This window comes from Arachis stenosperma, chromosome 3 (assembly GCF_014773155.1).
Source record: "Arachis stenosperma cultivar V10309 chromosome 3, arast.V10309.gnm1.PFL2, whole genome shotgun sequence".
NCBI lineage: Eukaryota > Viridiplantae > Streptophyta > Magnoliopsida > Fabales > Fabaceae > Arachis > Arachis stenosperma.
In genome coordinates, this window is record NC_080379.1 from 165,082,383 (window position 1) to 165,095,791 (window position 13,409).

The 13,409-nt window shown below is 35.4% G+C and overlaps 2 protein-coding genes across 7 annotated transcripts; both read right to left on the reverse strand.

Annotated features, from left to right (window-relative positions):
• Positions 1-853: 853 nt before the first annotated feature.
• Positions 854-3,005, reverse strand: LOC130967510 (uncharacterized). The gene is made up of 4 exons (XM_057892399.1): positions 2,663-3,005; positions 2,299-2,481; positions 2,119-2,178; positions 854-1,297 (listed from the first exon to the last, which is right to left on the reverse strand). The coding sequence occupies exons 1-4, from the start codon at positions 2,942-2,944 to the stop codon at positions 1,010-1,012; spliced, it is 813 nt and encodes a 270-aa protein (XP_057748382.1). The 5' UTR covers positions 2,945-3,005; the 3' UTR covers positions 854-1,009.
• A 913-nt stretch (positions 3,006-3,918) lies between these two features.
• On the reverse strand, positions 3,919-12,813 carry LOC130968431 (uncharacterized). Of its 6 annotated transcripts, none has more exons than XM_057893698.1 (19): positions 12,632-12,813; positions 12,074-12,115; positions 11,847-11,948; positions 10,808-10,855; positions 10,563-10,655; positions 9,983-10,094; positions 9,319-9,364; positions 9,145-9,216; positions 8,951-9,013; positions 8,691-8,845; positions 8,501-8,565; positions 7,616-7,766; positions 7,394-7,499; positions 6,122-6,257; positions 5,536-5,600; positions 5,259-5,423; positions 4,971-5,043; positions 4,824-4,884; positions 3,919-4,524 (listed from the first exon to the last, which is right to left on the reverse strand). In XM_057893698.1, exons 1-18 carry the CDS (start codon positions 12,633-12,635, stop codon positions 4,847-4,849), a joined length of 1,536 nt encoding a protein of 511 aa, XP_057749681.1. In that variant the 5' UTR covers positions 12,636-12,813; the 3' UTR covers positions 3,919-4,524; positions 4,824-4,846. The 6 variants fall into 6 exon arrangements, with proteins under 6 accessions (XP_057749681.1, XP_057749680.1, XP_057749678.1 ...); XM_057893697.1 differs by having other exon boundaries at positions 3,919-4,323; positions 11,847-11,951; positions 12,632-12,795; XM_057893695.1 differs by having other exon boundaries at positions 11,847-11,951; positions 12,632-12,795.
• Between the last annotated feature and the right edge of the window lie 596 nt (positions 12,814-13,409).

The following is a 13,409-nucleotide window of genomic DNA, read 5'->3' on the forward strand; positions in this document are numbered from 1 at the left end:
GTTAGGCTTCTGCTTCTTCACTTGAGGATTGGATCAAAGATAATGCAAGTTCTAAGAGGGAAGCAGAAAAGGCCACACTGATGCTGGTTGTCCAATTGAGGGATCCACTGAGATGCTATGAAGCAGTTGGAGGGCCTATGTTAGTAGTTGTTCATGCAACACATGCGGAGAAGGAAGAGGAGGAGGAGAAGTTCAAATTAAGTAGCATGTATGTGGGAAGCTTCAAGGTGAGGAGTGGAACAAAAAGGAATTCCTGGGACAATGAGAGACAGAGGCTAACTGCAATGCAATGGTTGGTCTCATAAGGCTTTGGAAAGGCAGCAAAGAAAGGGAAGCAAGCATTGCAAAAGGGGAAAGACCTGTTATGGACTATTTCCTCCCGAATTGTGGCTGACATGTGGCTTAAAACCATGAGAAATCCAGATATCAAGCTTCTAAAGTGATAATGATTCGTTTGTGCAGATTTAAATATGAACAGCACTGTGTATATGTCTATGCCGTGTCAGATATTTCATGGATAGAGGGATATATTACATTTTCTTTTCTTTTCTTTTCTGCTTCTTTCTCAGTTCATGTTTGTTATTACTTTGGTTGGATCAGACATAAGTGCAAAAGCATCCCTTTTTAACAAAAACCTTTTGTATACATACGTGGTTGTGGCAATACGAATGTTGAGAAGTTACTTACACGAGATTATTTTATCTATGCTTTTATTATTGATATAATATTTTAATGTTTGCATGAATTATGAAGTTACAATAATTGCATTAACACAATGAGAAAGGTGTTGTTAAGGGCAGGGTATATATATACATGTTGCCTGAAAAAAATAAGGAAAAAAAAAGCAAGCGAATTAAACAAGTCAACCAATAAAAACTGTGTTTTCTTACACAAGTGGCAATTTATGTATCATGAGTTTTATGTGAACAAGTATATATACAGCATAAGTATAAATAAGTTTCACTGAACCTTAAATTTATCTACACGGAAGAGAAGAATCTTGGAAGATTCAAGTGTCCACGCGTTTACAGCGACACCAAAATGCAGTTCCTCCACCTCGGCCACGGGCAACAGCTATTTCGTCATCAATATAAAACCAGATGAAGAAAGGATCCTTAGTACTTGGTTCCCTGTCTTCCTTTTTCCCTAGGTTGATCTGTAAAGGTCCTAAGGGTCCAACTTTTATTCTAAGGTTCTCAAAAATGAAAGCCAGTATTCTCTTTTTCCATGAAAGCCGTCCTTCGAATGTTAATTGTCCAATCGGTCCAAGGTATACACCATTTTCAATCCTCTTTGCCTAACATTTCACAATACTAGTTTAGAAACAAACAATCACAAAACCTGCTGAGCTTTCTCTGAAGATATTGTAGACAAAAGTTGATGATTGAAATATACAACTACAAAAAATTAGAATAACAAGTAACAACAGTAATAATTGTAATACGAGTTTGCTTGAATGAGAAGGGATAAAGCGAATCAATAACAGATGCGAGTGAAATAGACACTCCAGAAAAAACTGTTAACTAAGATGCAGAACTGCAGAAGGGTCTTATGTGAATGAAATGGATACTTGATATAATGTGTCCTCACTCCCTACATATGAGCTATTACTAACTGCTTTGACACAACATTCATAGTCAAGTTTTATTTAACAGTTCTCTCTTGCCCTTAAAAAACTGACTAATCTATCTTACTTTATCATTTAAGTTGAAGTAGCTCCCCAACTAGGATGGAGGATACAATTAAAGATCGTCTTCACCCGAAGTGGACCATATATCCCTTCCCCTCCAGATGGTGCAATACTGCAATGCTTGACTCAATTATTCTTCTAAAAGCTTATACAGAAAATACAACATGTTTGATATTGGATACAAACCAGTATTATCAAAGGCAATGAAAAACTAACTGCAATATGAACTGACAATCAATGTACAGAGAAACAGCTTATCCCTCATGCCCAAAGATGCACTTATCAGTTATCAATAACATTCTTCTGATGTTTCTTGCTTTATCAATAAGTAACACAAAATAACAAAGAATATTGAAAGGTTCTCATAGACAAAAATGTGGCGCTAGCATCAGGTGAAAAATAGATAGATAATACAAAGTGAGACTTACAGCAGCATCAAACCTCTGAATAGCTGTGAGAGGAAAATATCGACCCCCCTTCAATTGTTTCTAAAACGCCGCACAAAAGTATGGTAAGTATAAATTGCCAAGTACAAGCATGCAAAGGGAGAAACAGAATTATAGCCAAAGAAGAACGAGCAAACAAAAAAGTGATAGAAATATGTTCACCTCAGCGGTGAAAATTAGCATCCATGTCCTCCCAGGGGATTCATTGCCACCCAGGGTTTCAAGAAAGCCAGAAGGATCAATTTTCGCTTTCTCAATGACAGAAAGTGCAGACAGAATCTTCTCTGCTGCTACCTTTCTCGTCTTAGCTGCATCTTTTAGCACTTTTACACTTTCCTCTACTTCCTAAGCAGACATGAAAATAAATAAAGAAAGCATATCAAAATTCAAATCAAAACACCAAGGAAACTCGAAGCAGGGCAAGAATCATTGCCTGAAAAGCTACCCTAAGGATTCAAAATTCATCATCTTGACTATTCTAAAAGAATCAAACCGAGCTGAAAAGAAGGCAGAGGAAAAAGTATACCTTGCTGGGTTTGTCATCCTCAACAAGAAGTGGGGTTGAAGAAAGTTGTTCTCTTTCAGTGTCATCAAGGGTCGCTCTGGTTCTCGTTCTTTCTCTGCGAAATTTAACAGGGTGGTGATACTGATAGTTCGTTCCTCCGAGTCTGTGAGGAGTGGCATTCTTGTTTTTAGATTGTGCTGAGAGCTTTGATGCTTCATGGGATCTTATCAATGGACACCATCTTGGGAAGGATTTAATCCATAACACATGAGATGGTGCTGTTTGCAAGCTCATCATGGCCATTAAAATAGAAAAATAAAAATATTTTGATATTGTTTTCGGGCTCAAGCAGTCAAGCAGATGCATTATTCTATTTCTCTTCTTATGTGGTCCTCAAATATTTATTATCATTATTAATTAATAATTATAATTGTTAGCCGCGGAAATTCGTGACACAAAAAAGAAAGAAAGAAACACAGCCTCTAATAGTAATACCACATTTCCTCGGCTAAGTGTCACTTTGTAATTTGTATTTGCCTTTTCAGTTTCTTCAACTTGTAACTGTACTCGCAATAAGAATTTAGGGAGTCAAAACCGTACTTACAAATGAGGTTATCTTGGTTTGAAATTTAATGTGTAATTTCACACATCAAACTCATCCAAAACTATGTAGTCCAAATTGAGTCAATTTGACTAAAAACACATTTAATATTTATGTCTCATTAATTTCCAAATATTTGCTTCTCAAAACCCAATTCAGAGCATTGATTATATACATGTGTGACAGGATTAGATACCGTATTGAAAGCTTAACAGGATTAGATACACCAATTAAGTTTACTGAAATTTTTTAAACACGGATACTATACTGGTGAAGTGATGATAGAATATAATAAAAGAAACACAGAGTGATATAATATAACATTTTAACTGAATCAACCCAAAATGCGGAGGTTAAATCAACACTTTTTCGGTTGACGAAATTAAAACAGATTTTAACAAGACAACCAGTAGAGCCCCAACATCCGTGATCTGCCCTTACGCAAAAGTGCAGAGCCATCTTTTATTATGGCTATTAACCATATTTAAAAATTAAAATATCGAAACGTTATAGTAACTATTTATTTGTTGACCAATTGACAAGTCTTACTTTATCGGGACAAAATATATCCTCAACCACGCCACATACTTATAATGAGAATTATGAGCAATCCCCTCGAACAATTTTGGCAGCTAAAAAATATTATCACTTCACAGATGCGATCAAGAAGACTCAATTAACCACTATAGACGGTGGTAACCCACTTGAAAATTCATCATAAAAATTTCACAAGAGAATACACCATTGACCATAGAGTAAAATCACATATCAACATAAAAATAAATATACTGGTCAACTGTGGGTTGGAGATTTGTTTAATTATGACAAAATATGAGAATCATAAGATTCTGCTGCTGCGAACTAAGGTGGATTGATCCAAAACCACCGGAAAGATACTGAACCAGCCAAGCAAGGCCTTTCTAGGCCTCATACAACTTACAAGTACATGGTAGCAGCGTGTCTATAAATATCTGCCTCTGGTGGAAGGAAAAGTAAGTATTTTAAATAAATATATTTGTAACTCATGATGTCGACAATGCCTCAACGCTGCAAATCTACTTATCTGTGCAAGAATCCCATCCTGTTCACATAAACCGCTCTTAGAACACAAGTATCTCAGCAGGTTTTCTGAAAAGTAACAGACTATAAACAAATGACAACTGAATCTTTTCTGCAGTCCACATGCAAGTGAGTGACGCAGTTGCAAAATTGATTTGTTGGTCTCGTGAAAACATTCTTTAGCACATAAACACACCGTAGAACTCCAAGATGATCTGTAGTTCTGTACACATTTGACATTGAAACATAGTGCCACAAATTTAATCATTTTCTCTGTCAATAATCATACACATCTTAGATTGCATAATGCCAAATATTTTATATTTCAGTTCCGAAAACCAGTTTCCCAGTCAAATTTCCACACACATGACCATTTTTGTAAAGAATGAACAGTGTGCAAAGGTCCTATCCATTCCAGTTAAGCTAAAGTAAATGCAAAAGTTCATGAAAATCAAGTCACATATATGCAAGGCCTGCAATCATCAAAAGCAAGAAGCATTTACGGAATTGACTATTCTTTACCTCTAGACAAAATTGGTAGAAACTCACACACCAGTGACTTTCCCAACCGCAACAGTTTTTCCTGCAGCACAGCATAAACCATAAGGCTTCTGCATATAGTATCATCACACTTCCAAGAAGAAACAAACACCATTACTTAATTCTTACCTTCACTGCGAAGAGTGAATCTCCCTAGTTGCGGAAAATCAGAAAACTTCTCAACACATATCGTGTTACTAACCTGCAAGAACATTTTCCGAAAAAACTGAAATGCATTAATATTTGGAAAAAAAATTTCAAACAAGCATCAGCAATTGGTTTCCTCTTGGATTTGAGACAGGAATTCTATGAAACCATGCTGAAGCATAACCTTTCATATCTCTGGAAGCCTAACATAGAAGGACAACATAAAATAAAAAGAAATTACTTCCAAGTATTTAAAACAACAAAATGCACCTGAACACGGCACACAACAACAGCACCATTCTTCACAAATAGCACTTTCTTTTTCATTGGTTTCTTTGTCTTTGGATCTATTTGCTGTAACAGCTCAACAATTTCACATTCTTCAACAACAGAGTGTATATGCAATACAGCCTTGTACCCAGCAGTAAAAATAGCCTACAGATTTTAGATAGATTTTAATGTCCCTGACTAATTAATATGAAGGGATAAATAAAAAAAAAATTAAAACAATTTAACAAGCAAATGCAGAGGGAGAGACCATACATACATTGTCCAGCAATTCAAGGATTTGCAGCTGAGCAACAAACTCAGTAACAGTTGGCACTGGATTTGCTGCAACAGGAACAAAAACGCAAAACAACATAAGAACATCATACAGAAAATGTGTAACCAACTAGCCACATGAAGACACTACAACATTAATTGGGGAGAAAAAAATTGGACCCCACAGTAATTGTCTAGAAATGGCACACACGCAGTTGAGAAAGGTTGTTCTATCACAATTCTTCAACCATTATCCTAAATTCACATAATTTCTAAAACCCAGCACAACCAAAGAATATTTCATGAATCAGTATTCTATGGTTCACATGATTCAAACTGAAAAAGCAAAGCAATAGTACATTAATTGTGACATCGATCGTCTTACGGTAACCTATGAAATAAGGGATCATTCAAGTCACAAAAAACTTGTTTTCCACATTGCTCTAAAACAGTTCATGTAGCTATAGTTTTTTAAACCCGCCTTTTCTTCATGTAAAATTCTCCCACTAGATAATAAGAACAGCACAACTTTCGAAGTCCAGCAAAATACTTCAGCAATTTTTGGTGTCGGGCAATGGGGGAATCCTTACCAACACTAGACAGGACAAACCCAGATAATATATCCTCCTCTTCAACACCCGATAACCTAATCCGTAAATTTTCACCAGGTCCTGCACGCCTAACCCGATTTTCATCAATGAATACAGCAACAACTTTAACTTGATCCTGCAAATTATTGCACCAATATCACATTTCGCTTTCGGCAAAAAACTAAAATATATATATTAAAATAAAGAGATTAAAAGAAAACGACAGAAAGATAAAGCTCACAACACCCTAAGGTGGCGTTTGTGTTAGTGAACATGTCCTATCAAGACATAGACACAGTGCTATGCGTATGGTGTTTGTTTGGTGAGACACAAAATTATGAAAGACACGGCTACACACAACTCTACCCATAAATGACATGTATTTCGTGTCTTCAAAAACGATGAGAATCAAATAAAACTTGAGACACTGAACTTTTGTATAATCTTTTCACTCGGTCTTTTGATAATCCCAACCATACCCCTTTCATTTTCTACCTAATGTCCTCTCCAGTCTTTCTTCATCTTCAAGCTTCGACGGCCACCGCCTTCCAATCTCTGGCTGTTCGTCTTCTCCAAGGTTTGTACAACTTTTCTTCTCGCTCCTTTTCAAGATCTTGGCAACGATTGGGAACAACTACTGATTTAGCGCCACAGAACGACCACAGATCTATGGTTCTGCCTCTCCTCCCCTCTCTGCGTCTTCATTGTCTCTTCTTGTGTCGTTTGCATCTCATCCTTCCTTTCCCCTCCAATGTCGTCTCCGTCGCTTGATTCACTTTACATTTGTTTGAATTTTTTATTTTTATCATTTGAGATGAGATTGAATTTGATTTGGATTTATGTAAAAATAAAAATTGATGGTTCTAGAGTGAAATAGAAATTGATGCATTGAGATTGGTGAGTGTGACGGTAAACTGTGATTTCTTGTTTCCTTTGCCTTCCTACTATTTTTCATTTGGGATGAAATTCAACTTTTTTTTTTTTGTTAATTTTACATATTAAATTTAGTTTGGATTTGGGTTTTGTTGCTTTTAGATTTGAAGATGTTGGTGATTTTTTATAATTCTAAAAGAAAACTGAGAAATGTAAAAATAGTGGTGTTGTTGAAATAATGAGGATAAAATTGACATTTTACTATAATTATAAATTGTGTGCTCTGTTCTGTCTAACTTACCAAACAAAATATAAAATGTCAATGTACTCTTGTGTATTTATGTCTGTATCTATTAAATTGAGACAGCAACCAAACACAGCATAATATATTTAAATCACCTTATTTGGCATGACCAACAAGGAATCTCCCTCACGGACACTGCCAAATTCCACTTTCCCCATAACGACAGTTCCCATGTCTTTGAATTTATCAAGTATAGGCATCCTACACAATTCAAAAGTAAAAATTTTACTAAAGCTGAAAATTTAAAATAAAATTAGGAACCTACAAAGGGATTTAGAAGGGGGAATAGATAAAAAATGTTCTCAGAAACATATTACCTGAAAGGACCATTGGGATCTCGTAGAGGAACTTCAACAGCATCAAGCGCTTCAAATAAGCAAGGGCCATCCCACCATGAGCAAATGCTTTTATCCACTCTTGTTTGCAAGTTGGTGCCAATCAGACCAGATATTGGCAAAAACATGACATCTGGAAAGATGATATAATAGTTAGTAAATAACTTCAAAAATACCATGATTGATCAGGAATGAAATGCATTCAAGCACTTAAGAACATGCCCAATTATACAATCCAGATCCAGGAATGAAAAAACATTCTATGAACTACACACAACCTTAAGAACATGCCCGAGATTCCAAACCTATAAAGCACTTTGCCAAAGAAACTACCAGCATTTCAGCCTCCTTAGTGTCCCAAGCTTCATCAGCATTGAACAGGACAAATAACATTCACCACTCAAATTGAGAATAAGAAATTTTCAAGAAATGTGACAAACATGTGTTGATAAGACATTTGGAGGCTCCAGTTAGGAGTGAATTAAATGAAGATAATGTGGTAGGAGACAAACTATAGGGGAAATTATAAAGAGATTACAAATTAAAAAATGGTATAAACATGGAGATGACCCATAATATTCATTTGATCTATGTAATAAAAAACCAACCCACTATGTGGGACTAGGCTTACTTTACTGCTAGTGCTGGCTAGTGTTTCTCTTGCCCTTTTTTTGGTTGAAATATGATAACTGGAATGTCACTCCCATCATGCTTCAAAATTAATAATGTTCTCTATGTTGAAGCAAAATAGTCCACTCACATGGCCACTCTGGCCCACACAAATACATCCACAACCCAAAAACTAAAAACATATTAATTAATTAGAATGACAAGCAAATATTCCTCAGACAAATCAAAGGCAAATACCTTTCTTCACATTGTATCCTGATTGTCTCAAAAATGGAATCATCTTTGACTCAATCTCATCATACCTAGAAGCACACCAGCAACAAGGAATCTCATTAATATCAGATAGAAAGGTGAAAATCAAGGCATAAAGCGCGCACGAGAGAGAGAGAGAGAGAGAGAGAGAGAGAGAGAGAGAGAGAGAGAGCACCTTTCTTTTGCCCAATTCACAGTTGGATCATCCATTTTATTTACAACAACAAGCAGCTTAGTCACACCCAATGTTTTTGCAAGCTGGACATGTTCACGAGTTTGTCCACCTCTCTCATATCCAGTTTCAAATTCTCCCTTTCGAGCAGAAATTACCTGATTATTGAGAGAGTCACAGAAAGGCACATATAAATATATACCCGTCAAGAAGCATCTGATAGAAGATCAAGAAACAAAGCATGGCATTATAGATCAACTAACCAACACTCCAACATCGGCTTGAGATGCACCACTAATCATGTTAGGAACATAGCTTTTATGACCCTGCAATAATAATGGAACTTAAGATATATCTTCCAACAAAACCAGTTTTTTTAAATGATCATATAATTATAAAGATATAAGCACATGGAAAATAGATCTGAGGATAATTTTCCAGCAATATAGATACTCACAGGTGCATCCAAAATTGTAAATCGTGTTGACTCTGTCTCAAAATGAGCTCTTCCAACTTCAACTGTTTTTCCCTGCAATTATTACAAACTTACAACTTTACCCTGATTATGAGTTCTAAGCTAACCAAAAATATGAAAGGGGAAAATACAAATAAATTATAAAATTATCCATACCTTCACTCTCTCCTCCTCATTTGTGTCCATTATATAAGCCATATACCTACCAAACAAGTTCCAAATTATTAACTTCGATATAGATTAAAGACACAACATGAACACCCAAAAAACCCTTACAATTATATGGCTTTAAGGTTCCATGATTCAACTAAAGACAGATAGTTAGAAACACTAAAAACAAAATAATTGGGAAGGTTCACATGCTGAATTTTGAAAAGTAAAAGAATCTCATGTAACAGAACAACTAACAAGTGTACAACAAAAAACAGACTTGAGAAAATACACAAATCAGCATGCCACATTTGTCATTGAAAGATAGAGATAAAGAGGCAGAGCGAGAGGTTTAAATAATATTTACAGTTTTGCAGTTGCAAAGAGATAAAGCATTCAAAAGGGAAAATAAAATAATCACACTAACAGTGTAAATCTCAAACAGCACATTACACAACAAGTCTAAGTTACAAAGCCAAATGGACATAATTGGTGGAGCTTAAGTGAATGTTCTATTCCCATGACTTTGCGCATACTACAGGACTGCATACCCATTTATGAACTTGTTTGATACTTATTTGCACCTATATTATGTTGTCGTGTTAAAGCAGTAGAGCAACAAGGGGACACAGGTCACCTTCAATTAACAAAACAAAGTAAATGGGCTAACCAGCTTTCTCGACTTTTATCTTTAGCTTCTTTCTCATATTTCTGTATAGTCCTTTCATCAACCTGACCACTGAGGAAAAGTATCTGGCCTCCGGTTGTTGACTTACCAGCATCTGGAAGAAGAAATACAAGAACAAATTACAGCTAGAACAGCAGTAATTTTAAAATAACAATAATAACAGTAGTGAAAAAAATTCATTTAAATATTCTGTATAAACATGGAATGCTGATGTAAAAAGGCCATCTTGAACCCCATAATAATACAAAAGCCAATGAACCCTGTGTTCATCCTGAATAATGAATAAGGCCACCCAAGTCCCATGGGCATTCTTCTAGACTTTATAAGCCAGTGAAAAAGAAGCAGCGAGCATAATTCCTTCATTAATCGATTAGTAGGATGAACATCTAAACTTCAATGATCTTTAAAAACTACAAGCAGTTGAACAGTCATTTAATCTAATGCAGATGAACAACAATTCACCCAAAAACAGAATGCCAATCAAATCTGAACAAAGAAGGCTCAAAGTAAACCCAGTAACTTATATATTGATAAAGGAACAGTGAGGAACTCATCAGCTTACCAACATGGCCAATGAATACAACATTCAAGTGCCTTTTTCGGTTGTCAAGCTCATCTTCTTGATCTTGTACAGGATGAATTTCTCTATTTCTCACTACAAATCAAAGCCATAGAAAATGGATGTTTATATATTCATTGGCAATGAGATGGATATTGATATCTTCATTGGCAATGAGCAGTCTTACTTCAAAAGATCAATATAAAACATAATCACATACTTGAAAAGTAAATTCATTTCCCAATTACCTGTTGGCTCAGCCTGGGTAGGCTGTGCCTGAACCTCCTGCTTTGGATCTGAAACCAAAGGAATAAAGGGGGCAAGGTACAACCAAAGTAAAATTCCTCATATAATGCTCTTCATCATTAATTTATACTATCAAATATAACACTAATGTGGTGACATAGCAGCAACCACAATAAAACAACCAAAAAGAAACATAGGTGATGTATCGTTCATTTCTCAAAGTCCCAATAAACGAGTACAACATTACATCAAGAAGATACAAAATTATTCATTATTATTGAATGACAAGTGATGGCATGCAAGTAATTAAACTTAAAGGGAGGACAAGTGAAATTGGATGCAATCTGTTTTTACATTCTACAAACATATACTTCTCAACAACAATAATGGGCAAGCAGGCTCCTCTGGTTCTAACAGAACAATAAGCACAACACGTCTTGTTGACGAAACCTAACTGTGGACAATCTGTGCACTCCATTTGCATTTTCTATCATAATTCACTCAAGACCAAATGAGCATTTATAACCTACAAAATACTAAGTAGTAACATCAGATTCTAAAAAAAAAAGACTCGCATAAGGGGAACGAAAACTGAAACTCGTGTTCTCACATTTTTTATAATGTCTTTTAGGGCATTGTTATAGCTGTTGATGATAGCTTTCTGACTAAAACAATTTTCTGAACAAATAAAGTTGACAATCAACTGTGTTGACTGGGAACCAAAAGGTGCTATTATATGGAGCATTAATACATGCATGTTAGGAAAAGATCTCATTAAAAAAAAAAAAACAATTTTAACCGGTATGATAGTTGAAAGTATAGTGTGCAAATGAAAGCCAAACAGAAAAAGAACAAAAAAATAAAAAAGGAAACAAAAATGCAAAACGAAAACTAAGAAAGGACAGCAAAGCAACGAAGCTTTAAGTTCAATGATGATAGAGTTTTGACATTAACGAGATTTATTTTCTCCAAAAAGATAAAACAAAAAAGAAGGCACAGGGAAACACCGAATCAACCATTTCCTTACTAGTTACTACCAACCTTCATCCATCTCATTAGATTTCTCAATTTCTTCAATCTTTTCAGATTTATCAACTTCTTCTGGCTTTACATCATCTGGAATTACCACCCCATTATTGTCTTCTGCTATAACACAGTCAAGAATGCATAGAAAGATCAAAAAAATAAAAAGAAGTAGAAAAAGACCCAAAAAAAAAAAAAAAAAGAACACACACACACACACAGAAATCAACAGGCCTTTGGGTTACCTGCTGAGTCAAGCTGCAAAGAACGGATGTCTTCCTCGATATCTACGATTGAAACAGAACAGACACAAATTTCCTAAGTTTCTTAAAACCCCAGAGTAGAGTTTTTTATGCGATGCAGGAAAAGCAATAATCCTTCGAAAATTAAACTCTCTTTTATTTTATTTTTTTGAATGGAATTAAAATAATATAAATTATAACCTAAGCGACTATCTATCCAAATAAAGATCGCCGCCATAACATGCAACTCAGCTTACATTAATTCAACTATTGCCACAACCAGACTATAAAACTAGCTGCGAAACAAAGTAACACAACGCTGTAAACATGATATCTGTGCGAAGCAGACAAGTTAAGATGATAGCAGTACATAGGCAGAATAGGAACTTGCAAATTGGAACATCGCAAGCAAAAGCAATCGAAGTAAAAGCATATCGATTCGTTGGCGATCGTTTGAATTAACGATAATAGCTATCGGAAGCTGAGAGCATGCAGATCTAAAACAGATTAAGAAGAACGGTGCGCGGTTAATCGGAAAGAAGGGAAGGGATTGGTACTTACCCATAGTGAAAAGAGCAGAGTAAGATTCTGCAGCGGAACGAGGGTTTCGGAGAGCACACGGAACAAGGAAGCAAAATGCGTGGGAGGCTTGTGTTACTGGAAGTCTCTTCTATTCTATTTCCCCTCTTGTGTGACTTGTTACTTGCTTAGTGGGGGAATCTACTCTAACTCTCTTTCTTTTCTTTTCTTATAATAATTCTATTGTAATCTCTTTCTTTTCACATTATTTTTTTCTTTTTGAAAAATGTTAAAATGGCTATGGCGTTTTCAAATAAACGCTTTTTAATTTGATTATGGAGATAAAATTAGTGCTGGATTTGGACATGGAGAAGAGTGATACTTAATATTGGTGTAGTGTCAAGCACCACTCGGACCAGCGACTTTTTGAACTTAATTCAAAAAGCAAATTAACAGAAAAAACGGACCATCCGATTTTATGCAAATCGTCAAAAAAGATTTTGATTATGTACTTTGTGTGAATTTCAGATCCTCTCTTCATGCAAAACGGATCTTTCGATTTGCTTCTAAAAACTTAAAAGCAATGAATTCGGAGGATCTGATTTCTTAACACCAAATCTAAACAAAAAGCTATCCCACACATTGATGTAGCACCTCCATCATCCATAACCTGACACAACATCTTCACCTCTTTCATAACAAAAAAAAATCAGCCTCAAATAGAAGCACAAATTAGTCACCCAAAAAAAAATAGAAGCATAAATTTAAGATGAACATAACTACACATACATATATCCATGGAGTTTGACCCTAGACAACT

What these genes read in the sequence shown, in the direction of transcription:
- LOC130967510 (XM_057892399.1), bottom strand. Translation starts at nt 2,944, where the DNA reads ATGGCCATGATGAGCTTGCAAACAGCACCATCTCATGTGTTATGGATT. An exon ending in AGGATGACAAACCCAGCAAG is followed by an intron (nt 2,482 to 2,662) that starts GTATACTTTTTC and finishes ATGTCTGCTTAG; the next exon opens with GAAGTAGAGGAAAGTGTAAA. An exon ending in TGCTAATTTTCACCGCTGAG is followed by an intron (nt 2,179 to 2,298) that starts GTGAACATATTT and finishes GCGGCGTTTTAG; the next exon opens with AAACAATTGAAGGGGGGTCG.
- LOC130968431 (XM_057893697.1), bottom strand. An exon ending in TGTATTCATTGGCCATGTTG is followed by an intron (nt 10,095 to 10,562) that starts GTAAGCTGATGA and finishes TTCTTCTTCCAG; the next exon opens with ATGCTGGTAAGTCAACAACC. An exon ending in GATCCCAATGGTCCTTTCAG is followed by an intron (nt 7,500 to 7,615) that starts GTAATATGTTTC and finishes TGAATTGTGTAG; the next exon opens with GATGCCTATACTTGATAAAT.